This window comes from Corapipo altera, unplaced genomic scaffold (assembly GCF_003945725.1).
Source record: "Corapipo altera isolate COAL_440 unplaced genomic scaffold, ASM394572v1 75, whole genome shotgun sequence".
Classification (NCBI taxonomy): domain Eukaryota; kingdom Metazoa; phylum Chordata; class Aves; order Passeriformes; family Pipridae; genus Corapipo; species Corapipo altera.
This window is the reverse complement of record NW_020884887.1, coordinates 7600220-7625184: the sequence shown is the minus strand read 5'-3', so window position 1 is coordinate 7625184 and position 24965 is coordinate 7600220. Positions and strand designations below refer to the sequence as shown.

The following is a 24965-nucleotide window of genomic DNA, read 5'->3' as shown; positions in this document are numbered from 1 at the left end:
CCAGACTCATAACTCACCCTCACGAAGCACACCATTCATTTCCTAGTCAAATAGGATTTGATTCATCTCATATGTAAGAAAAGGAACGGCACGAGATCCTTTGCACAAAGCCCAACCCAGGCACAACACCGAAGGCTGCTCGGGCACTGTCCTGCAGCAGCAGGGCCCAGCACAGGCTCTGGGCACCCCAAACCCATCACTGACCTCTCCATCACTGTCAGATATAACAATAAATGCATCCACAAAACTGCGCTTCTTCTTGGCATTCCTCTTCTCATCCTCATCTTCCTCCCCATCCTGACCTCTAGACTCCAGGCCCTGCGTGGGCTTCTTCCTCCTCGGCATCCTTCACTCTGAAACAGATGAAAAGATTAAAAGCCATTTGTTTCCTTCTGATTTAGATTTCCCCTACCAGTCATCCTTTTTTTTTTTTTTTTGCTATTTTTAGGCAAAAGACCCCAGGCACTGAAACCTTATTACAAAGCGTGGTGGATTTAGCGTTACTGGGAGCCACATGTACCAGTCACCACTCATCTAGTTAAGAACACTTTATTACAGCTGATTGCTAAAAAGGGGTTTCAGGGGAGCAGCAACACAGACTAAAGCCACTCTGAATGCCTTGTTCCAAAGCAATGAGGCTTTCCTCTCAAAGCCCATCAGCAAACTCCTCCACAGCATCACTTTACAGTGGATCTCCCACCCTCCAATACAACTTCCCCTCCTCAGCCCCACACCTTCACCAGAACAAAGCAGGTTGTGGCAGCAGATCAGGCTGACAGTTGCACACCAGACCAAGAAGCCCCCACAGCACAGCCCTTTGTCAGCGTTTGTATTCAACAAAACCAGGGGGAAAGGCATTGTTCCTTCAAGGATGCTGTCCTGCCCTCAGCACCACTTGGTGCACAGCTGCTCCAGCACTACAGACAGGGAAAACACAGGCACTGGCAGCAGGCAGGCTGGAAACAAGACAACAGGTTTATCTGGCAGCCTGGGTTTCTCAATGACCGGCAGCCTCCGGAAGAACTCCGGGCAGACATGCCCAAACCATCCGCATTAACAAAGGCACTTAACAAGCAGCAAGGAACCTGCTGAGCGTTATTAGTGCAAACCTGAGTGCTCTGTGCACGCAGGTGCCCACACAGGGCAAGCTGGTACTTCAGCATCCCTTCCCTTGCCAGCCCATAGACTGCTGGAGAGGGATGCACAGCAAGCATCAGCTGCTTGGATCCAAAAGGGCTCCGAGGAGAGGACTGGGAAGAGATCTCAGTGAAGGAGAGCAGCAGGAAGGCACACAGAGTTAAACCACCCTTTCCTGCCTGTGCTTGCTGTTTGCCAGATAACTCAACAACAACATTTGGTGCTTCCTGAACTGTGATGTAAAAGAGCCTTACAAAGCAGGCTGAGCATGACCAGCTCTGTTGAAGTTAAACATGTGCAGAGAGTGGTTAAACAACAAGCCCCTCATTTCACACCAGAGAACAGCAGAGCTGGAAATGCAAGTCAAGTTGGCTGGTTCCCAGACCAGTGTCCTTCCACAGCATCACTCTGCTTTCCTTCAAGATCACTCAAATAGCTCAAGTGTGCTGCTTAGATCTAAAATAAGAGGAAGAGAAGATGCAACAGAGACTGTACATCACCCAGGATAGAGCCAAACCCTTCCCTGTAACACCACAAAATTGCAAACAGACGCTGTGTATAGAAACAGTAACGAGCAGGGAGTCCAAAATCCCCATCAGTGCCGAGAACTGCAGTGCACTGCTCCATCTACAGTCCAAGCAGCAAGGTGAGGAATAACATCGCTCCAGCCCTACTATCCACAGCCTTCACAGACTCCCTTCGCCTCCCTCCCTCTGCAAAGACATGCACACACACGCAAAGACAAAAGACGATTATCCTGATGAGTCATGATTTGAACCGAAGGTTTTCTGAGCCCTCTGAAGGCAGAATACTGTACAAATGGCAAAGTGACTGAAGGACCACTGCAGTACCTCCGTGTTTGTCTGCTTAGGAACCACAGAATGGTTCGGATTGGAAGGGACCTTAAAGATCATCCAGTTTCAACCCCCTGCCATGGGCAGGGACACCTTCCACTAGACCAGGTTGCTCAGAGCTCTATCCAACCTGGCCTTGAACACTTCCAGGGATGAGGCAGCCACAGCTTCTCTGAGTAACCTGTGCCAGTGCCTCACCACTGTCACAGGGAAGAATTTTTTTCTAATATCCAATCTAACCCTGCTCTTTGTCAGTTTGAAGCCATTATAGAAAGAGAAATAGAAATAAGCACTGCTTTTGGAAAAGCTCTGGCTCCTGCAAAACAACGCTGTTCAGCTCCAGCTGAGCTGAACTCAGGTAATGTTCGAATATCCTCATTGTAGCTTCTCCATTTTTTTATCTTTTGCTCCAAATGGTTTCTTTGCCCTCCCTGTCCAGGGAGATGAGCCAAGCCTCACACCCAGCTGCTGTACCCGTGGTGGTGGGGAACATTCCCTTATTGTTGGAAAACCACTCACATGTGCTACAAGGAGCACAGAAAGGCCCACAGAGGGTCACTGGTCTTGGAAAGGCAGCCCATAAACCTCCTTACCCTCACAACAAAAGAAACAGCAACAAGGAACTGCTATGTTGCCTTTTATTTTTTTTAAATCCACACTGGTATCACCATCTCTCCTCTGACTCTGTGATACATCTTCTGCTTGGTGCTCTGTGCTAAATAAGAGATCACTAAGAAATATCAACTGAAGTTATGATGAGTCACCTACCTTCAACATTTAAAGGAGAGAAAAGAGGAGATGTAAGAGATGTAACCACACAACTCCCACAGCGCTTCTGAAAATGAAGGGACTTGTGGCAAAGAGAGTCTCTGGAAATGTAACTAAGGGAACAAGACAAGTAAGAGATCAGTCGTAGCTGTGCTAGTCTGAGGCTGTGAGTAGGAGAGCAGCAATAGCTTTTATTAGACAAGCTGGTATAGCTGAGAGAAGAAAACATGCATCAGAGCACAGCCCTCCTCTTCAGGCAGGGAAGTCAACCATCTATTGCTTTTAGCACCCTTGGAAAGGACAGTTGTCAGTACCTGAGGGGATCATACCTGTTTTCAGACCCAGCAAAAAATAGGCCAAAGACTGAATTATCTAAAACTACCTTTGCAATTTGGTTCACAGACTGATTTTGCAGTTATCCAGATTTTTTTTCCAACTCTGAATTTAAGAGAATTTCTTTGTAAACGCTCTGACAGCAAAGGTGACCTCCTGACAAGGGACTCGCACATGCCACGCTTCTCCAGTCACATTTTTAGGGATATCCTTGAAGATCCCCAACTTGTGATTATTTGTCATTTTCCCTCTCATCTATCATTTTGATGAATCAGAAAGCAATTACCGACAGAATAATTCTAAATCTTGACACTGCAGCTACAGACCTGCCAAGCTGTGACAGCTTGAAAAATGCTCGAAAAACGGAGCCAAAAAAAATGAATGACTCTCATCCCCGGATGAGTTCCTGAGCCGTTGGAGACACAGGCTGTCGCTTTGTAAACAACTCCCCCCCGCCTTGGGAAGCAGAGCCATGACGCTTCCCGTGCTCAGGCGGGTCAGCACCACACGCCTCCATGGAAATATCATCCCTGGACCCTCGGCTCGACCCGGCACGCAGGGCCCAGCTGATGCTCCGCGAGCAGGACACGAGGGCTGGCAGCGCCTCGGGGAGAGAGAAATTGTTTACGGGATTGATCCGTTTATAGAGCTAGCTCTTCGCAGAGAGGGCACGGGCACGGCAGAGGCCACGCACGGCCGAGTGCATCCGAGCTCTCGGGAGCTGCTCCGTGCTCCAGTGCCCTCGAGTCCCACGCGCAGCACCTCCCTTCTCCAAGGACAGCTGAGAAAAACGGTTCCCCCCCCTCTATGTGGGAGGAAAGTGACCCCATCCCCAGACCACGCCCAGGGTCCCTCTGTCCCCTTCCCGGCCCGCTGCCTTCGGGCAGGGAGGGCTCTGCAGGGAAAGGATGGGGTCAGGGATACTCAACAAGCTGCGGAGAAGGATGGGGGTCCCAGGCGGGATGGGGGTGAGCTCGGGGGAAGGTGATCAGCCACAGGTGAGCAAACAAGAGGGAGGGGAGAGTGCAGGGGCTGCCCCGGGAGAAGGGAGCCAGGCCTGTCAGGGGGAACAGGAGGGGCGGGAGCACCCTGGCCTTAGGGGATAGGCCAGGGCAAAGCTCTGGTTTTGGGGTTCCTTTCCAAGGGGACAGGCCAGGAGGAGTTCCAGGGTATCTCTAGGCACTGCACCTCCAGGGAAGGAACACGGGAACTGCCCTTGGGGGTGGGACGGAGGGTGTCCCTTCCCCAGGGGGCAGCGCTGGGGGCCGGTCCCGGGCCACCCAGAGCGGGGGCCGGTGGTCACGCAAGGGGGGGGGCGGAGGTGGGGGAAGGGGGTCAGCCCCGGGGGCCACGGGCCGGGGAACGGCCCCGGGCGGAGGAAGGGGGATCCCTCACAGCCCCGGGAGCCCCGCGGCGAGTCGGCCCCGGGCGAGCCGCGGGGCAGCAGCAGGCCCCGCAGGGCACAAGGTACTCACCGGGCCTGGGCCGCCCCGTTGCCCGCGGCCTCCCCGCCAGGTCCACCCGCACCGGCCCCGGTCGGCGGGTCCCGCACCCGCGCTCAAGTTGGCGGCGGAGGCCTCATTGCCCTCACCCAAGATGGCGGCGGCGGCTTCGCTGCTCCTCACGTGGCCGTCGGGGCGCTGAAGCGGGCGGCGCCATGTCCATGGCGGGCGGGGCCCGGGCGCCTCGCCCTGAGCCACAGGCAGTCTCGCCGTTTTCTCAGCCTGGGGCGCCGCTTCCTCCAGAGGAGGATGGGCTGCGTCGCTTAAACACTCACAAAGACCGGCCGCCACCATGTCGCGCTCTATACTTATGCCCACAACCAACATGTCCGCCGCCGCCTCCCCTGGCGGGCGCGGCGCTCTCGCGGGAGGCCGCCCCGCCGTTGCTAGGCGCGGAGGGGGCGCGCGGGCGGGCTCTCGCGAGAACAGCGTGAGGCGGCGGTGGTGGCCATGGCGGACGGGGCCGGTAGCAACGGGGACGCTGCGGGGCCGCCGGTGGGCAAAGAGGCGGGTGAGGCGGCGGGACCGGGGGCGGGCGGGTGGCCGGACCTCCACGAGGTTCCTTGCAGCCCGGTCGGACGTCGCGAGGTGCGGGGCGGCCCAAGCAGGGCCGCCCCGCACCTCCCGGGGTCCGACCGGGCCGCTGACGCCCCCGTTCTGTGCCCCCCCCCCCCCCCCCCCCGGGGCGGCCGATCCGGGGGGACGGACACATCTTCACCGAGGCGCAGTGCAAGGTGTGCAGCGCCCTGCTCATCTCCGAGTCGCAGCGGCTGGCGCACTACCAGGTAAAGAACGGGGAGCATCCCCCCACCCCAGCCCGCCCCCCGGGCGCGGCGGGGCACAGAGCGGGTCTTTCTCTGCTTTCCCCAGAGCAAGAAACACGCCAACAAGGTGAGGCGGTACCTGTCCATCCACGGTGGGGAGGAGGGTGCCCACGGGAAGAAGATGAAGCTGGAGGCAAAGCAGGTGAGCGGGGACTCGATTGCTGCCTGTCAGTAAGGTGTGTAAATCAGTGTCTGTGAAGTGTGGATGATAAGTCATGAGGAGCAGCTGAAGGGGCTGGGGGGGCTCAGGCTGGAGAAAATGAGGCAGTTTAGGCCTTATTGCTTTCTACAATTCCCTGGCAGGAGGTTGTAGCCAGGTGGGGGTCAGCCTCTTCTCCCAGGCAACCAGCCACAGAACAGGAGGAAAAGGCCTTAAGCTGTGCTTGGGGAGGTTCAGGTTGGACATCAGAAAGAGTTTCTTCATGGAAAGGGTTGTCAGTCCCTGGAATGAGCTGCCCAGGAAGGTGGTGGAGTCACCATCCCTGGTGTCTGAGGAACGACTGGATGTGGCACTCAGTGCTCTGGTCTGGTTGACAAGGTGGGGATCAGTCACAGGTTGGACTTCATGATTTCAGAGGCCTTTTCTAATCTTAATGATTCTGTGATTCTGTAAAGTGTCTGAGAGGAAGATAGGACCAGATAGTGTGAGAGGATGGACCAGGCTCTGCTTGGGGTTGTCCAGCAATAGGACAAGAAGCAACAGGCAGAAGCTGATGCACAGGCAGTTCCACCTGAATGTGAGGAAGAACTTCGTTCCTGTGCAGTGACTGAGCACTGAAACAGATTGTCCAGAGAGGGTGTGGAATCTCCCTCACAGGAGATATCCCAGAACAGTCTGGATGCAATCCTGTGCCACGTGCCCTGGGATGGCGCTGCCTGAGCAGGGAGGTGGGACCAGATGACCCACTGTAGTCCCTTCCAACCTGACCCATCCTGGACTCCTCAGGGCTGAATATGGCACAGCAGGACCTGCTGGACTAAAGGCTGTTTAACAGCCTTGTAAGTGAATGAGGAAAAGACTCTCAGAAAGGGCATTGTGAGAACTGAGGAGCTCAATGGCAGGTGTTTCACCAGCCCTTGTCCCAGCTCTTGCTGCCCTCCCCAATCAAACAGCCTCTGTGACTATTTCTTCTCCTTTTAAACAAATGCACGTTGCCTTTTTTTGATGGTTTTGCTTGAAATTGCGGAGAAAAAATAGGAGCAACAGCTTGTGAGGAGTATTGTTGCATAACATCACACAGAGCACATTGGGTTCACCATCCACGGGAATTTGCTTCCCAGAGCAATCCTTGTTGTACTTGTGTGGGTTCCCTCAGCCAGTAGCTGAAGCCTGTTGGTCAGTAAAGGCCCCACGTTCCATTCAGCCATCTGTCTGCCCCTGGCTCCCTTGGGGAACAGATTCTACTTTTATGATTGCTTCAGCTCTAATCCCTAACTCTGGCATTTGCAGGGAGGTGGGGGATAATGGCGGATGCCTTCGCACATAGTGTCAGGCTGAGAACTGCCTGGTGCTCCCTGTGCTGCTGGAATCATGTTGCAGATGACCCAGCTGATAGTGATGTTTGCGCTGCTCAGTTCACACCTTGCAGGGGACGAGGCTGCCTGGTCCAGTTTTGGCAGCCACACACTTAACCATGTCCTTCACCCAAACAGGCGAGGGTGGCCCTTCTGCCTGGAGTGTTTGCCAAAGGGTTTAAAAAGGGTAATCTGGTGCAAGAACACTCTACAGTAAGGAAGAGCATGATGCTGCATCATGGAAGTCCTACTCAGTCACACTTCTTAGCACCCAAATGTCTCTGGCTACCTTTTCTTAGACTCTGAAATTGTAGCATTTCTTGTCATAACCTTTTCTCAGAACCCCCAAACTGTAGTGTTTCTCCTTATAACCAGGAGGCTGGACGGGGTGACCTGCAGAGGTCCCTCCTGGCATCAGCCACTCTGCGGTTCTCTGTGCACAGGACAGCAAGCAGGAAGGCAGCAACGGGGAGGACAGGAACAAGTGTTGTCCCATCTGCAACATGACCTTCTCCTCTCCAGCCGTGGCAACATCTCACTACTTGGGCAAGACTCATGCCAAGAACATGAAGCAGCAGGCCCCCAAAGCGGAAGGTATGAGTGTCTGCAGTGCCTCTGCGTTGTCCTGAGGGGCTCTTGAGAGGTTTGTTGCACCCCAAGTGTGAGCTCTTGTGAGGGTGTGTGTGCTCTTTGTTATGAATTAGAAGAAGCAGTGCACCTCCACAGACCTGGCTGTGACAGTCTGCTCAGTGGGCAAAAAAGTTGTGTGGATTTTTGGTTTGCTTTGTTTGGGAGAAATGCAGCTGGTAGCAGAGTTGTCCCCATCCCTGTGTGCAGGGACCAGGAGTGTGATGTTACACTGTAGAAATGCCTGTCACAGGATATGATGCTCACTGAAAGCTTACAGGGATTGTAGTGACTGGTGAAACTCCAATATGGCAAATTCCTCAGAGCTGCTCTGCTACAACAATGTGGCCTCTGAGGTTCAGGGACTGGTGAGCTGCAGGTAGCTGGGGACTGGGAGAGTACAGCTGAGGAGCATCAGTATATGCTTGTCTGACCATGTCTGCCTGGGGTGCAGCTGCCTGTGTGTCCCACCCCTTTGCTAGCAGCCGGAAAGGCCCGGTGGATGGGGAGGGAAACCCTCTCTCCAGGGCAGGTAGGGGCAGCCACGAGCTTGGTGGACTGCAGGTGCTCAGGATGGAGGGAAAACACAGCGTTTGAGTGCACCTGAGGGTGGCAGCTTGTGCTGGCTCTGAGCTGGGATCTTCCAGCCAGAAACTGTCCTGGGTGTCTTCATGGCTTTGCTAAGATGTGTGTGCAGAGCAAGGCCACCTCTGAGGTCAGGGTGGCCCGTGGGATGTTTTAATTCTTTGGAGCCCTTGCTTTTGGGTAAGACAGGAGCCTGCAGGGAGGGGTGGGCGTGCACTGAGCAGTCTGGTGCGTGCCTTGGTTTTGGCATGAGAAGAGCTCTCTGATCCCTAGAAGGTTTGTTGCTCTGGTCTTTGGCTGAGTGGCTGCACGTTTCTCCATCACACAGGAAGCCAGTTCCCTGTGTGGATTCGCTGTGTCAAACATAGTCCCGTTCATGCTGTTTCTCAGGCAAGACTCCTCCTGAACTCAGTTCACAATCAACTCTTGCAGCTGCACGGTGCTTCCAGAAACCCACTGCCTTTGCTGTGCAGGGGCTTGTGCCCCTATTCTGGCTGGGGAATGGTAACAGCAGGTGGAAGCTCATTCATACCCACTGTTTCATGAATACAGTCATGCTTGCATTAAGGAGAAATGTGCAAATCTGTTGGATTTTTTTAAACTCTGAAAGTTTTCCTGGTGTATTCTGACTTATCTTGCCACATGTTTTTAAATTCTGCGGCGTTATGGGAAGAGATTGGAGCATTGTGAATTTATCAAGGTGTCTTACATTGTCTAGGTTTGGGGGTTAGATGTAGCAGGTTATGAGTTTCAATGTGAGTTTGGGGGAAATAAAGTGACTGGGTTTTACCTGTGAGTTCTGAGACTGACCAAGAGTTTGGATCCACCCAACAGAAGCAGTGCCCCCACAGAAACACCCTGCTGCTCTCCCCACGTCTACTGCATCTTCTAAAGAAGAGAACAAGGACATTACTGACCCAGACAAGTTCTGTAGCCTCTGCCATGCCACTTTCAACAACCCCCTTATGGCAAAGCAGCACTATGTAGGCAAGAAGCACAGAAAGCAAGAGACCAAACACAAGCTGATGGCGCACTATGGCCGAACCCCTGATGCACCTGCATCGTCCTTCATGGGTGAGTTCTCAGCAGGGAGGCTGATAACCAGCTGGAGAGCAGGGTGGGAGAGCAACAGAATGTGTCTGACAGGCCTTTGGACGAGAAAGTCTGTGTGGAGGGAGCAGGGGAGAAATGCTCATGATGAGGGACTTGATTATACACCATAAGATTGATTTGGCTGTAACCCCCCAGCAGCAGATGTTTTAGACTGTAGCTACTCGTGACAAGCTTTGGGTTGTGTTTTGTGATGTTGTTTAATCGGGGACGCATCCTTTTTATTCTCTGTGCAGATAATCCAGGGATTTTGGCCAGTACTGTTTCTTGTTAGGTGATTGCATCCAAAATGGAAAGATAAAAGTGGCATTTGATGCTTAAAAATCATCTTTGGGGGGGACTAGCCAAAGATGGAAGGAATAGGTTTAACTGCACCTGCTGCTTCAAAGCACATGAAAGCCAGAGAGATTTCTCCCTGAATGCTTTTCTGCCTCTGTGTGGGCACTTCCATCTGATGAACTAATGCAACTCTCTCTGGAGCAAGCAAGAATGTGGGGAAAAAAACTCCAGAGCTATTAAGGAGGAACTTTAGGCAGACAGTTAAAACTCTTCTGGTTTATGATCTGCTGCTTATGAGCACTTGTATGTGATGAAAGCCCTCAGAGTCCAGTGAAAGCATTAGGAAAAGGCCCTTGTTCCTCCCAACAGCCTTCTGTTGGACCAGGAAGTCTTAATACCTGCTGGATGCTCAAGGTAAATAATAAGCAGACAAATCATCTTAAAATCTTCATCAAGGGCTCCTTTCTCTGTCGTAAAAACCCACACAAGCAGAAGATTAATTATTCTAATTCTTTGCAGGCCACCTTTAGATACCGGTAGCACTTATGACAAATGAGGCTCAATTAGCCAAGTAATGTTCTCTCCCACATTGCGTGGCCGTGTGGGAGATGGAGAAGGTGCTCGGTATCTCGTGTTACCCATCTGCTCTGCACCTAATTAGTGGGGTCTGATGAATGGTTCTACTTGAGTGTGACTCAGGCGCTGACAGTGGCAGGAGCCCCGGCCCAGGTGGGCTGGGTAGGTGGGCAGTGCCCTTGCCCGTGTGATTGATGTGTCCCAAGAAGTGCCAGCAGAACTGGAGTACATACAGACACATCTCCGGGGCACTTCAGCTGTTCTGGAGAGTTTCAGAGCCTGGGCTGTAATTCAGGGGGGATGGGATGGGATGGGGTGGGATGGGATGGGATGGACTGTAGTCAGGCATATTTTCTCCCACTCTCTTTGCTGTCTCTGTGTGCCAACAGCCACACCTGTTCCTAAACTCTCTGCTGGGACCTGGCTGGCAGCAGGTGTTCTTTGCAGTGCAACACTGAGGTGTTTGTCTGCTTAAAGTCCTCTGGGAACCAGAGGTTTGGGGTGCAGAAGTGCAGTTTAGACAACTTCATGCACACACGTGTTGGCTGGATTTGCAACAGAGAGATCTTGACCTTGGTGGTGCAGGGAGGCAGACCTGAGACTGTATTGGCTCCTCTGGCCTTTCCTGCCCAGATCCAGATCCATTTTAAGAGGTCAATGTCCCACTGGAGTCTGGAATCTCTGAGGTGCAGCAGCCACGTGGGGAAGTGTCTGTTGCATGTTTCGTTGTGCTTCCCGCTCAGTGATTTGCTGCTCTGCACCCCTGGGATCCACGTCCTCTTTCATCTTAATGAAACGTTTTCCTTGTGAGACTCCCAGGCAGAGCCCTTCCCCAGTGAGCCAAAATTCAGGAACGCTTAATATCTTGAGGACAACTGCCAGAATTTTTCCCTGAGAGAGAATCCTGTGCTGCCATGCTTGCCTGTTTGGTATCTGTGACCTCCTGAACTTTCAGTCTGGCTGGAGTTGTCATGTTACACAAAACCATTGATCCTGTCTAGTACAACTATTGTTGGAAACTATTTTTTTCCTGGCAGTTAACTGATCCGCTGACTGTAACCAAACTGCTTGAGGACAGAGCTTAATATCCTCAGTTGGCACCTCAGCAAGGCTTAGCAGAATGCTGCATTGTGGAGCTGGACATCGGGTGTAATCTCCTCTGGCTGTTTTTATTATTGAAACACTATGAGCTTACAAATTCAGTATCTCCCTCATTCTCTGTTATGAGATTTCCAGATCAGGAGAAGTGAGAATGTGGGGAAAAAAATGGAGTTGCAAAGGCAGTATAGCATCGGGGTTGGGATCCTAATGCTAAGACTTTTACTATGTCTGATACTGTGACCTATTTGTAGGAAATGTGTCTTTGTTGTTATCGATGAACAAACCCATGTTCTCATTAGGAAAGCTTTTTTTGTCTTAGTGATACCCTCACAGTGACTGGCTGATACACAGTGGGGTAGTGGGATTGTGTGACCTCCTTGCCTGGTCAGGCTGTTGACTTGTTATTTGTCTTTGTGTAGGGTTGTTTAACACATGAGGTGATTGATTATCTCGCTTGTTTCTAAGTCAGGCACCAGGTTTGGCTGGCTGTGTGTGCTAACACTGCTGTCTGTTTTCAGCCGGGAAGGGCTACCCCTGCAGCACATGTAACATAGTGCTGAACTCCATAGAGCAGTACCAAGCTCACATCAGTGGCTTCAAACACAAGAATCAGTAAGTAACATTCTTGTCTAAGTGTGTTTCCAGCCTCGCTGGTCAAATCAATGGCCTAAATATAACCTAAAATGCGGTTTTGAACGCGTATCTCCAGCTGACTTCCAAGCAGAACAGCAGGGTCTGTGCGGGCTCTCTCTGTGTGTCCTGACGCCACTCCAACAGCTCCCTCTGCAGACAGCCCGGCTGTGCTGCTTCCAGTTTCTTTCGGTTCCTGATAGTTCAGCTCAGCACAGACGTTTGCAGTGAGCCTGACACCCATTAAACACGGTTTCTCTTAACAGCTGAGATTTTAATTTAATTAAGGACTGGCTCAGTGGAGATCTGCTTGCCATTCTAATCTCCCTTGGGGTTGCTTGTTGTAAAATTTGGCATGGAGTCAGCGTGCTCCAGAAACCTGGACTATATTCCTTCACTCCCTCTCACAGCTGGCAAGTTAAATAATGGCATCCCCTGCATATATTATTAATTGAAAAAAATCAGGTTGCCAGGTGATTAACACCAAAAATACTTGTTCTGAACACTGTCAAAGTTCAGATCTTTAATTTAAGAGCCTTCACTAAAAGAGACTCAATAATGAACCCGGGTTGCTTAGAAAGCTTCTTAGAAGGAATAAGTATTAGGAAGCCCTACCTCAAGTGAGGACAGGCTCGTAGCCAAATTTCCCAAATGAGTCAGGAAGAAAACTGGAGTCTCTTGTTGCTTGTCTATGAAATAACAGCCCCATGGTCCCTCGGCTCTCTGGAGTACTTCATTGGAAGACTTTTGCTCCATCCTGCATCCCAGAAAAGTTTCAGCTTTCAAACAGCACAACTGAATGAGTGAATAGGAAGTATCCCATTCCAGAGAGATAGCATTGAGGATGTTCCCAACACACACACACACACATGAATGTTCCCTTTAAGGACACAGATGTTGTCATAGCTGTTGCAGCCACTTTTCAGAAAGCTGCTCTGGATTCAGCCGTGCAGTCCTGTTCCAGCTCCTGCAGCCTGCGGAGAGGCAGGATGCTTGCTTTGTAATGGGAGCTCTTTAGCAGTCCTTGAGCTGTGCCACGGCTAATTCTGCCATGCTAAAGGTGTCTGTTTACACACAGGCACAGAGGGCAAGGATGCACTTGGAAGGTTTTCTGGCAAGTTGTTGCCTTGGCTGCAGTGGGCTGTTGCTCTGCTGACAGCCGTGCCTGCTGAGCAGTGATTGCAGCTGGCACATTTCAGACCATTTGTGACATTGTCTCCTTTTTTTCCTATGTTTTCCTCTTGCTCCCTTCGACGTGCAGGATGCCAGGAGCAGTGCCAGTTGTCGGACCGTTCCCACCGCAGCAGTATGTCCGGGAAGAGTCAACTGCCCCAGGAGGCTACAGTTACTTCAGCCAAGACTTCTAGAGCAAGTTGCAGCGCTGTTCTTGGAGTTGTTGGTGGCCCCAGAACGCACATCGTTTGCCAGCCCACAACGGTTTCATTATCCCTCTGGATAAGCAAAACCCTACCCTCCTGTATGCACTCGTTGAGCAGAACGAGGACTGAATCTGTCAGGAAAAGGATCCAGCTGGAAGAGACTTGCTAGACAGCAAATACTTCACTCCCTTTAGAGTAGTTTTCATTGTGTAATTGCTTCCTGTGAAGGTGGGTGCGGTGTGAAAGGAAGTGTGTATCTGGTGTAAAGGAGGGTTTGGCAACAGGCTGGTAGTGGCCACCTCCTCCCTGTCCCCACTCTGGAGGGCTGCCCATCCTGCTGCTGGGCTGCTCTCAGAGGGACACCAGCACCTGTGGGCACGCCTAGGTGTGACAAGAGGGGAACTGGAGCCAGGCTGTGGGGCCAGAGCCACCCACAAGCCTGGGGAGGCTGAGGACAGAGAGTGGCCCCTGTCCCCAGGTGTGCCCTGATGCTGGCATGCTGTCAGCCCAACTCTGTTCATCCCTGCCCTGGACCAGGGCTCTGGCTGCCTCCCTGGGCTGAGCCCCGGCGCTTCCCAGGCTGGCAGACACGGGGAAGGGCATGAGCTGCCCGGCAGCCACATCCCCCACGGAAGCACCGCAGTCCCCTGCCCTCACCACGGCAGCTCTGTGGGGCCAACTGCTGCTCCAGAAGTGCAAGGCTGGGCCATGGGGCTCCCCCTGAGCTGGGGGGAGCACAACCTCAGCTGCAGCCCCAACCACTGCCATCCCTCGTGGCCTCACTGGCTCCAGCAAGTAAATCAGGTGCAGATGTGGAGTCAGGGCCGGGTGCCTGCTTGCGATTAGGGGCTGGGAGCATCGGGGTGGCCCCGTTCCTGCCTTACAGCCCCCTGCCGTGGCTGCAGCTCTCCCCAGTGCTATACAGGGGACAGGGCTGGGAGGCAAAGATCCTGCTTGCTTGGCCCACAGGTGGGCACCATGGTTCCCAGCCCAGCACATGGCATGTGCCACATCCCCAAGGGGAGCAGCACCCATCCTGGCCCCATGCACCCTGTTCCCTGTGCTGCCTGCGGTACCAGCGCTCCCCCACACAGCTGGGACAGGAAGGGGCAACAGGACTGCAGCAGGGACAAGACATGGCACTGCCTGCTCTGCTGCCAGGCTACCCCCACCCCACATTTTCGCCGCTCAGCCCTCACTGCCCCAGTCTGTGAGTGCTCCTGTGCCATGCTGTGGCCAAAGCCCAGGACCTCAGTATCCCTGTCTTGCAGCCCCTGTGCTGGGCCCCACATTCTTGGCTCCCCAGAGGGAGCAGCAGGTTCATGTTTGCCAAGTTCTGCCTGGTTAAACCTTAACTGAGCTGGGTTGTTCCATCAGTCCCTCCCAGCTGGAGATAAGGATGGGCAGGCAAGACCAGGGCCTGGTGAGAAGCACTGCCCTGAGCCTAGCTGCTCACCTCCAGCACCGCACCCAGCCCCTGCAGAGTACCCTGCCCAGCCTGGGGTTGCTGCCCCTCTGCCATGGGCCCTGCCTGCCTTGGTGGGTCCCCATGGATGTGAGGGCAGCAGATTGTGGCTGAAAGCTGCCATGTGGCCAGTGGGGCTGGATGGAGCTGGAAGCCCTCGTGCTGGGGCTCACCCCTGTGCTTCAGGGCTGGCCCACTCCCTCTGTGCCAAGGGGTTCCCATCACCCCAGTACATGGCATGAGCTTGCTCAGCCTCAGCTCCTGGACCCCATACACATATAGGGTACAGGGAGCTGGGGCTCCTGCCCCTCAAACAACTGCTGTTCAGAGGAAGCCAAGAGAAACTTCCAGGAGGAAAGAGCCCCCCAGGCTCCGGCCCCCCAGGAGCCACGGTGCCGCGCGTGCTCACGCTGGCCACAGGTGCCACCACAGCGGGAGTGTCGGCGAGCGCTGGGGCCAGGCACAAGGGGCGGCTGTGTTCCCGCAGCTCCGGCTGCCTTCCAAGAGCAATATTGTTGGCACCAGGCAGGCTCCCTGCACCGGCAGTGCATACATGAGCCTTTCATGAGAGGAGTGGGGATGATTTACTGCCTGGGGGAAGGGGCAGGGGCGGGAGGATGAAGCTCCAGCATGCCGGCGCCCGGCCCCTCGTGCATGCTCGCTGCCGTGGGGCCCCACACTTGTGAGTGAGCCCGAGGGTCTGGCCAGGGGGTCACCTCTCCCAGTTGGGCATGGGGCAGAGTGGGTCCACCTGCCCCATCTGCAGAGCTGTGGGGACACACTCCCCCTCTGGGTACCCCACTGCATCTGAGCTCCCACTGTGGCTCAGCAGGCGGGGGTCACACATCCCGTGCGGTGCTGCAGTGATGGGAACAGTCCACGAGCTGGGGAGACAGGAGCAGCAGAGGAGGGTGCTGGGACAGGGGTGCACTAGCAGCGCAGGGTGCTGTGCTGGCACAATCCCCCCTTGTTGAACTGCTGGTGTGGCAGAGGCCGTGGCGGTGCTGCCGGCAGCGGGTGGCAGGCGGTGGGGCTGTGCTGCTGTGAAGGGCTTTTTGTTTGCCATCAGTTGCTGTTATAAATCAAGCCAGGCAGCCCAGCCCCGGCCTAGCACTGCCCCACGGCAGAGAGGCTACGGGTTCCCAGCTGCCCACAGCTCCATCCCACCAAGCCTCAGCCTGTGCCCAGCATTGCCCTGACCCAGCAGGGATGCTTGGTGTGCCATGGGATGAGGTGCCAGTACTGGTCTCTTTGCCTTGCTTTCACCCAGCATCGGGGAACCCTGTGACACAGGGGATCTCTCCCTGCCCATCCCAGGCCGTGGCTCCCACGGTCTCCCCAGAGTCCCAGCTCTCCCCTGGTGTTCCCAGCACTGGGAACGACCCCTTCTCTCTGGTTTTAATTTGGTTTTGGTTCGAATTGAGCTGAACCTAACATTTTTCTGTGCTTCCGGCACGCTGTGAACTCTGCAGGGGTGGCCGCTGCTCCGTGAAATTGATGTTCTCGTCCGCTTCACGCATCGGCAGGAATGAACAGCTGCTGGGGGCTGCTGGCCCCTGGGACTGCTCTGTGCACCTCTGCACCCTGGGGGGGGGGGACCAACACCCCAGCAGCATGGGGGAATGGTGCACCAACCAGACCTCACAATGAAGCCATGTCATGCTGAAAGTTGCTGGTTTGGTGTGCTGGAGCAGTACAGATGTGGCTGTGCTTTGGCCCTGGCAGTGTGGCCCTACAGGGTGAGGGGTGACAGTGACAGTGCATCCCACTCACACGAACTCAGGCTCCACACCAGGCATGGACAATGCTGCATCCGGGGCTCAGCACGACCCTAGAAGGTCTTGCTGGAAAGCAGAGAGATGGTGAAGCAGATGGCGATGCAGCAACGAAGAGCAACACTGGGACCGGACCCTGGCCGTGTGCTGGGAACACCACCTGTCCCCCCTTGCTGGCAGCAGGATGCCCAGGGGAAGGTGTGCCTGAGGACCACACTAGGTCAGTGTATGAGGCCAGGCATCCCCCAGTGTCTAGGGGTCCTGCGTGGGCAGATGGGCAGCGTGGCCTGGGCATGGTGGGGTCTGCCCACTCTGGCACAGGCAAGAGCACGGGGAAGGCGAGGACGAAGTGTTTATAGGCCGGATTAGGCCACTCTAACGCTGGCTCGCAGCCTCTCGGTGTTTTACGACGTTCCGTTATGGGCTCCTAATGAGGGTCACAGCCGCTTTATGGCATCGGCAGCGATAACGCTACAACTAATTACAGCGCAATTAGCGTGCGGGCTGCCGGGTACCCAGCAACGCTCCGCGCCCAGCCCGGACCAGGGCATCCGGCGGCGGGTACTGCTGCCGGGGCACCCTCGGCATCCCGGGGCTGGGGTGCTCCCGCTCCCAGCAACTGGGGTGCCACGGGGGGAAACGGGGGTGGCCTTGTCCCCTCGACCCATCTGCTGCTCTCCACGCGTGGGGTCTGCCTGGGAGATGGCACAAGGGAGCAGCCCCGGGTGTTTTGCAGTCCCACGGGTTCCCACCCTCCCGGGGATGGTGCAGCGGCGGGGCCCGGGGGCCGCCTCTCGCTGTTGCGGGGGGGTCGCGGTCGGTGCCACCCCCCACTATCCTCTCAGCCCGGCGGCGGGTCGGTTTGCAAAGGAGGCGGCGGAGCGGGGCCGGTCCCCGTCCCCCCCTCCGCGCCTCCCCAGCGCTCCGGGCGGGGCCACTGTAACCCGAGCGCGCCCCTACAAAGTGCCCGCGCCCCCGCGGCGGCGGCAGAGCGGGGCGGGAGCCAGCCCGGAGCGAGCCCCAGCCCTGCCCGCAGCCGGAGCCAGAGCCGTCCCCGGTCCTGCCGCCATGGGGCCGCGGTGCGGGGCGCGGCGGCGCTGAGCCCGCTGCCCCCGGACTTTGCCCGGGCCCTCCCCGCACAGCGCGGGCGGCTCCGCCGCGGGAGTCCGTCACCACCGGTAACAACGCGACCCTCGCCCCCGGGACTGTTCGGGATCCCCCACTCGGGACACTCTCCCCCCTCCCTGGAATCCCCACGGTTCCCCTTCCCCCGGTAAACCTCCCCCAGCGCCCTGACGAGGCTGCCGCTGGCAGGACGAGTCGTGTTCCCGGCATCCAAACGGGGTGTTCCCCCCTCTCCGTGCCCACTCCCAAGGGGGGGAGGCTCTGTAAGGGATCTCAAACTGCCCAGGGACACCCGTTTTCTGCCTCCCCTCCATGCTCACCCACTCTCGCCGTGCCCTGGGAACTCCGCGCTGCTGCTCCCCGGTGCCCCGGGACGGGAGAGGGCTGCTCGCCCGAATCTGCTCACCCGGCCCTGCCTGTCCCGCAGGGTGGGACCCCCCTCGCCGCGGGGGCCTGGAAGATGCGGCCCCTCTTACAGGTCGTGGCAGGGCTGCTGCTGGCGGCGGCTGCCCAGGGCAAGGCGATGGAGCCAGGTACGGCTGCGGGGGGCGAAGCGGGGCCGGGAGGTGGCGGGAAGGGAGTCATGCTTTCTGAATACTTTCCCCATCCCAGATGGGCACCGAGTCCCGGGCTGGGGGTGCGAGTGCTCACCCTGGGCACGCAGCCCCACCGCTCTGCCTGCGGGGCTGGGCTGGCGGGAGCCGGGGACATGGCACGGGGAGCAGCGTTTCCATCACCGGGAGAGGAGGTGTGGAGGCTGGGAGGAGCAAGGTGGCTCCAGACAGGCTGTCCCTGTGCCGCGGAGGCTTGGCTCGCTCGGTGGATATGCGTGGCAGAGCGGGGTGGCGTGACTGCCGTGGGCTGTCGCAGTTCTGCTTCGCTCCTGGTGAGGTGCTGGCAGTGCCTCGCCATGGTGGGTACGGGAGGAGGACGTGTCCCAGGGGACTAGAGGCCCAGCTACCTCACATCCCACCCGTACTGGCCGCGCAGAGGGCTGGGGACGCACTTTGATCCCCAGGCCACTGCACGCGGGCAGTCGGGCTGCGCTGGTATTGCCGTTCTGGCAACCAGGTGGTGTCTGCCCTCCAGGTGCACACGCTGCTGCTGGCCATGGGCAGGCAAGGCCCTGCTGCCAGCCTGAGCATCTCCGGGGACAGCCAGGTGTAAGGGGCCCGGCCGTGCCTGGGGCATGTGAAGGTCCGAGGATGGGTGGCCGGGTGGGTTTGTTGGTGGGTTGAGTGAAGCAGAATGGGCTGGAGCACCTGTGCCACTGGGAGTGGTGGAAGGATGGTGCCATGTGTGGCCTTGGACAGGACATGCCACTGGGTAAAGCATGTCCCTGTGCTCTAGGGCAGAGTCCAACCCTCACCCGCCTCCAGGGTGGCAGAGCTGGGCACCAGCCTGTGTCACACCACGATCTCTGCACTGGGGTGGGCATGTGGTGGGGTCCTGGGAGGGGTGAGCACCAGGGTGGGCACTCACCGTGTCTCTCCAGAGCTATTTGAGAGCCCATTGCTGGAGTCAGAAGAAGAACATCTCCTACTGGACCCGGGCAATGTGCTGAAGCTGTACTGTGATGCCAACCAGAGCGGTGCCAGTGTGGTCTGGTACAAGGAGTCTCGGCCTCTTGTCTCGGGAGGTCGCATCCATCTCCGGCAGAGTCTGCTGGAGATCTCGGAGGTTGCCTATGAGGACTCAGGGCTCTACGTGTGCCGGGCACGGGGGACTGGGGAGATCCTGCGCAATTTCACCATCTCCGTTGTGGGTAGGGGCCCTGGCATTGCCTAGCGACTCCCAGGGCAGCAAGGCAGCCACTGCCCACCCAGCCCTCTGGGCAGGGATGTCCCTCTCAATCCGTTTCCTTTTGCAGACTCCCTGGCATCAGGTGATGATGATGAAGATAGTGATGGCGACAGTCCCCACAGAGACCGAAATGAGGAGCCCATCTATGTGCCCAGAGGTCAGTACCGTGCCAGGGCACTGCAGAAAAGGGCAGCTGGGGCAGAACCAGGGGCATGGGACATACTGTCTCCCAGTCCCAGCAGAGGCAGCTGGGAACAGGCCCCTCGCTGCCTTTTGGCCCCCTCCCAGTGTATGTCCCACATGTCCCCAGCTCCTTACTGGACTCACCCGCACCGGATGGACAAGAAGCTGTATGCGGTCCCCGCGGGGAACACAGTGAAGTTCCGCTGCCCGGCCTCAGGCAGCCCCAGCCCCAGCATCCGCTGGCTCAAGAATGGGCGCGAGTTCCGGGGGGAGCACCGCATCGGGGGCATCCGGGTATGGGCCAGCTCCCCCTACCACACCTCCCCTCCTGGGATCCATCTCCCCCATCTCACCTTGCTGCCTTATCTCCCCCGTCGGCAGCTCCGGCATCAGCACTGGAGCCTGGTGATGGAGAGTGTGGTGCCCTCTGACCGCGGCAACTACACTTGCCTGGTGGAAAACAGGTTTGGCAGCATCCGCTACAGCTACCTCCTGGACGTGCTGGGTGAGGGCTCCTCAGCACAGCGCTGGTCCAGGCCCATGCCAGGCAGAGGGGTTGGGGTCAGGGGAAGGGGGTAGAGGAGCTTCGTGGCTTCTCTCTGGTGCAGCCCACGTGTCCCTTGCACCCCAGGGATGTGGAGACCAGGCTCATGTTGCACTGGTCTGCTGTAGAGCTGGGGAAGGGCTCTCTGTGGCTCCACGGTGGGTGGAGAGGGAGGGAGAAAGAAGCCCCTGCTCTGGGCCACTGTGTCAGTGACACCACTCTGCTCCCTGTGCACAGAGAGGTCCCCGCACAGGCCCATCTTGCAGGCTGGGCTGCCCGCCAACACCACGGCCCTTGTGGGCAGTGATGTGGAGTTCTTCTGCAAGGTCTACAGTGATGCCCAGCCCCACATCCAGTGGCTGAAGCACATTGAGGTGAACGGCAGCAACTACGGTCCTGACGGGGTCCCCTACGTGCAAGTGCTCAAGGTAAAAAGGGCTGGAAGCACCCAGATCCCAGATACCCACCCTAAAGTGGTGACAGGGGTGCACAGAGCCCCCCAAGGAAGAGGGATGCTGACCATCCATCCCTTTCCCTGGCAGACTGCAGACATCAACAGCTCTGAGGTGGAGGTGCTGTACCTGCGCAATGTCTCCGTGGAGGATGCTGGCGAGTACACCTGCCTGGCAGGGAACTCCATCGGCCTCTCCTACCAGTCTGCCTGGCTCACCGTCCTGCCAGGTAGGGTGGGGTCCTGGGGTGGGGTCTTGGACGCCTGGCACGCAGAGGCCACGCCCCAGGTCAATTCATTCGCTCTCCCCAGAGGAGGAGCTGGTGCGGGAAGCTGAAGCCCCTGAGGCCAAGTACACGGACATCATCATCTACACCTCAGGCTCTCTGGCCGTGGCCATGGCCATCATCATCATGGTGCTGTGCCGGATGCAGACTCAGTCGAGCAAGCAGCACCTGGAGCCCATGGCGGTCCACAAGCTCTCCAAATTCCCACTCATCCGACAGGTGGGTGATGAGCTGGAGCCCTGTTGGGCACAGGGGGGACCTTGGTGACCAACTGGCTCCACGAGTGCCACTTGTACCTGTCACATCTTACCCTGCTACCAGCCTTGGGGCTGCCCCTCCCCATTGCCTCCTGTGGCTCCCTCGCCCCATTGCTCCAAGTGAGGGTCTCTGTGCAGCACTGTTGGGACTCTCTTTGGCCCTGGAACATGGGGCAGGATGGCTGAGGTCCCTTGGTCTCTACAGTTCTCCCTGGACTCCAGCTCCTCCGGGAAGTCCAGCACATCCCTGATGCGCGTCACCCGTCTCTCCTCCAGCTGTGCCCCAATGCTGGCTGGTGTCATGGAGCTGGACCTGCCCCTTGATGCCAAGTGGGAATTCCCCCGAGACAAGTACGGTGCCATGTGGGGCAGGGACTGGGGGCTGCTCTCCCAGCTGCCCCAGGGACAGCAGCATGTGGGTGACAGATGGGGAGGTCTCTGGCCACCACCAGACACCTCAGCACCTCTGTTTTCTGGGGCACTGGGATTCAGCTTGGACAGAGAGGGGCAGCCACACTGCCTCTGCCCCTCAGGATTTGTCTGTGTGGTGGTGGGGAGTGGGGCCATCCCTGTGGTCCCTCACGGTTCTGCCTGTCCCTGCCAGGCTGGTGCTGGGGAAGCCCCTGGGGGAAGGCTGCTTTGGCCAGGTGGTGCGGGCAGAGGCTTACGGGATCGACAGAGACCGGCCAGACAGAGCCGTCACCGTAGCTGTCAAAATGCTGAAAGGTAACTACTCCTGTGCCAGTGTCCCAGGAACAGAGGTGGCATCAGTGCCGGGTTGGAGTGCCACCCAGCTGGCACGGTGACACTGCCCTCCTTCCCCAGACAATGCCACTGACAAGGACCTGGCTGACCTCATATCTGAGATGGAGATGATGAAGCTCATGGACAAACACAAGAACATCATCAACCTCCTGGGAGTCTGCACACAGGATGGTGAGGCGGCTGTGCGGGCAGGGTTTGGACAAGGCATGGAGCATGACCAGGGGTTGGGGGCTGTTAGGGACAGTGGCCGACTGGGGAGGGACAGGGCAGGAGCTGAGTGAGTGGCTGCCCTTCCCAGGGCCACTGTACGTGATTGTGGAGTTTGCTGCGAAGGGCAACCTGCGCGAGTACCTCCGTGCCCGCCGCCCCCCAACACCCGACTATGCTTTTGACGTCACGGCAATGCCTGAGGAGCAGCTCTCCTTCAAGGACCTGGTCTCCTGCGTCTACCAGGTGGCCCGTGGCATGGAGTACCTGGAGTCGAAGCGGGTAGGGCTGGCACAGCCCACCCGGGCTGCTTGTGCTGGGCACAGCTGGGGAGGGCATGGTGGTGACAGGAGAGCGGTGTGTCCCTGGTGAACCTGCTGTCCCCATGGAGAGGGAGCCTAACCCATTCCCACAGGCTGTCCAGAACCTACCAGCCCCATCCAGCAAAACTTAAGGCAGTATCTCCCCAGAAATGTGGGGCTCAAAGCCTGACCCACCCCCCGAGGAGTGTGTGTGTCCCAGCAGTGTGCCTGTCACTGCAGAAAGCCTGATTGAGGGGGTGGCCCCACCCCTGCAGAAGTGCTGGGGGATGTGTGGGAGAGAAACAGCACCTCTGGATGTGTGGGGAGGGGACATACAGAGCTGGAGCCACCATCTCACACCCCTGTGGGCAACGCTCCCCCCCGCAGTGCATCCACCGTGACCTGGCCGCCCGCAATGTGCTGGTGACGGCAGAGAGCGTGATGAAGATCGCTGACTTTGGCTTGGCCAGAGACGTCCATGACATCGACTACTACAAGAAAACCAGCAATGTGAGTGGGGGTCCTGGGAGAGGGGCACAGGGACCCCCAGCCAAGGCTGAGCTGAGCAGGGGGTTGCTCTCATAGGGTCGCCTGCCAGTGAAGTGGATGGCACCAGAGGCCCTGTTCGACCGTGTCTACACCCACCAGAGCGATGTGTGAGTCCTGGGGGGGAATGAGGGTGTGTTGTCTGTGTGGGACAAGGCAGCACTGTGGAGTTATGCACATACTGGAGGGTCCCCATGAGTAGGATGGAGATGCTCCATGGGGACAGCAGCAGTGGGGCACATCTTCCCCCAAGGTGATGCCACCCTCTGCCATCCCTGCTCCCACAGCACTGCAGGGTGCAGAGAGGCAAGCTGGGGAAGGACCTTTGAGCATGGTTGACCCCCCCCTTTGCCATGTGTGATCCTAGGTGGTCCTTCGGGATCCTGATGTGGGAGATCTTCACACTGGGGGGCTCCCCGTACCCCGGCATCCCTGTGGAGGAGCTCTTCAAGCTGCTGAAGGAGGGGCACCGCATGGACCGGCCATCTAACTGCACCCATGAGCTGTGAGTCCTGGCCAGGTGGGGAGACAGGGGGCACAGTGAGACCCCATTAACACCACTTGCCCCCCAGGTACATGCTGATGCGGGAGTGCTGGCACGCTGTGCCCTCACAGCGCCCCACCTTCAAGCAGCTTGTGGAGGGGCTGGACAAGATACTGGCAGCCGTTTCGGAAGAGGTGAGAGGTGGAGGATCTGGTGGGGGTGGGCAGCATGGGCACTGACAGCACTGGTGGTGATGGCACCGTCCCTCCCTGCAGTACCTGGACCTCTCCATGCCCTTCGAGCAGTACTCACCCTCCTGCGAGGACACTGCCAGCTCCTGCTCCTCCGACGACTCCGTCTTCACTCACGACCCTCTGCCGCTGGCTCCCCGCCTCTTCTCCTACCCCAGTGTGAGGACATAAGGGAGGGCAGGGAAGGGTGATGCCAAGGCTGCCTCTGCCTTTGCTGGGAGCAGGTCCAGGTTTCTGGCTCTGAAAGCTGCCAGGCTCCCCAGGAGGTTCCCTGCTTTGTTTGGGGTGAGCAGTGGGCAGGCAGGGCCCTGAGCTGCAATGCTGGGGCAGGGTGTCCCTCTCTTCTGGCTCCGTTTGGGCACTGAGTCATCAGTCCTGGCTGAGACCTGCCCGGCATTGTTTGGCAGAGGGAGCTAGATCCTGTCCAGGCAGGAACTGTGTGGGATGCCCATGGCATTGCCCAGGGAGATGGGCTTTGGCCACCGCTTCGGTGGAAGTGTCTCTGGGTGGGAACCCCACTGCTGCCAGCCTTCTGCTGCATCTGTACATAGCCACAGAGATGAATATTTATGTACGTGAAATATCAACCTGATAAATTATTTTTTTGGAATAGACCCCAATAGCGCAGTTTCTGGGCTACTCCTGAGGGGCAAAGGGCTCATATAAGCTGGGAAGGCAGATCAGCGGCTGCCTCCTTGCTGCCTCCTCACCCCAGCCAGCGCGGGGGGCCTGTGACCACTCTACAGGGACACGGAGGCAGTGCCACAGGTGCAGGAAGCGATGTCCCCCACTCCCGTGCCTCCAGGCCCGCTCCAGCACAAAGCACCCTCGCATCTGTTCCCCATTAGCCACTGCTGCACTAAGCCACCGTGAACTCCGCTACCAGCATCGCCCTGAAACCGATCCCCCAACTGCCGTGGGCTCCCAGGCTGGGAAAGTGCTCTGGGGCCCTGCCCTGTGCACGGGGGACCCTCTGCATTCCCCCTGCCCAGGCCAGCCCCAGCACTCCAGATAAAAGCAAGTTATGGGCTCTGCGCTGTCTCCCCAAAGCCCCCTTGCCCCTGGGAGCACAAGTTGGAGGTCTCCAGCCCTGACTCTGCTCTCTGATACCTGCTTTGCTCCCCCCTGGCCCGCGGTGCCTGGCAATGACAGCAGTGTGGGCAGGGAGGGCTGCAGCTGTCTTGCCCCCTCCTGCCAGCCCACTCCCGGGGTCTAGGGTTTCATCTAGGGCTGGGCTTTGCTGGGCTGTTAGCCCCAGGATCTGGTTTCCTCCTCCAGCTCCCAGCTGCACTCACAGCCC

At 57.4% G+C, this 24965-nt stretch overlaps 3 protein-coding genes across 7 annotated transcripts in view; 2 read left to right on the top strand and 1 right to left on the bottom strand.

The window, feature by feature from the left end:
- UIMC1 (ubiquitin interaction motif containing 1) overlaps positions 1–4923 on the bottom strand; it is a 40146-nt gene extending 35223 nt beyond the window's left edge. For 3 of the 4 annotated variants that reach the window (XM_027643165.1, XM_027643167.1, XM_027643168.1), the window contains exons 1-2: positions 4568–4673; positions 205–353 (exon numbers count right to left, since the gene is read on the bottom strand). In XM_027643165.1, coding sequence (XP_027498966.1) covers positions 205–345 — 141 coding nt within the window. In that variant the 5' untranslated portion in view covers positions 346–353; positions 4568–4673. The other variant, XM_027643166.1, reaches the window with a different exon arrangement.
- Positions 4924–5009: 86 nt separating this feature from the next.
- ZNF346 (zinc finger protein 346) lies at positions 5010–13418 on the top strand. Of its 2 annotated transcripts, XM_027643361.1 has the most exons (7): positions 5010–5105; positions 5276–5379; positions 5465–5560; positions 7377–7527; positions 8980–9219; positions 11730–11823; positions 13103–13418. In XM_027643361.1, the coding sequence occupies exons 1-7, from the start codon at positions 5045–5047 to the stop codon at positions 13206–13208; spliced, it is 852 nt and encodes a 283-aa protein (XP_027499162.1). In that variant the 5' UTR covers positions 5010–5044; the 3' UTR covers positions 13209–13418. The 2 variants fall into 2 exon arrangements, with proteins under 2 accessions (XP_027499162.1, XP_027499163.1); XM_027643362.1 differs by lacking the exon at positions 8980–9219.
- Positions 13419–17569: 4151 nt separating this feature from the next.
- Positions 17570–24280, top strand: FGFR4 (fibroblast growth factor receptor 4). The gene is made up of 18 exons (XM_027643360.1): positions 17570–17638; positions 18013–18118; positions 19081–19350; positions 19456–19545; positions 19699–19865; positions 19953–20076; positions 20353–20543; positions 20658–20796; positions 20879–21072; positions 21316–21461; positions 21715–21836; positions 21936–22046; positions 22174–22364; positions 22772–22894; positions 22970–23040; positions 23298–23435; positions 23503–23608; positions 23690–24280. Exons 2-18 carry the CDS (start codon positions 18046–18048, stop codon positions 23834–23836), a joined length of 2403 nt encoding a protein of 800 aa, XP_027499161.1. The 5' UTR covers positions 17570–17638; positions 18013–18045; the 3' UTR covers positions 23837–24280.
- Positions 24281–24965: the final 685 nt, after the last annotated feature.

What these genes read in the sequence shown, in the direction of transcription:
- ZNF346 (XM_027643361.1), top strand. Translation starts at nt 5,045, where the DNA reads ATGGCGGACGGGGCCGGTAGCAACGGGGACGCTGCGGGGCCGCCGGTG. An exon ending in AGCGGCTGGCGCACTACCAG is followed by an intron (nt 5,380 to 5,464) that starts GTAAAGAACGGG and finishes TGCTTTCCCCAG; the next exon opens with AGCAAGAAACACGCCAACAA. An exon ending in ACCTGCATCGTCCTTCATGG is followed by an intron (nt 9,220 to 11,729) that starts GTGAGTTCTCAG and finishes GTCTGTTTTCAG; the next exon opens with CCGGGAAGGGCTACCCCTGC.
- FGFR4 (XM_027643360.1), top strand. Translation starts at nt 18,046, where the DNA reads ATGCGGCCCCTCTTACAGGTCGTGGCAGGGCTGCTGCTGGCGGCGGCT. An exon ending in ACTACAAGAAAACCAGCAAT is followed by an intron (nt 22,895 to 22,969) that starts GTGAGTGGGGGT and finishes TTGCTCTCATAG; the next exon opens with GGTCGCCTGCCAGTGAAGTG. An exon ending in TACACCCACCAGAGCGATGT is followed by an intron (nt 23,041 to 23,297) that starts GTGAGTCCTGGG and finishes GTGTGATCCTAG; the next exon opens with GTGGTCCTTCGGGATCCTGA.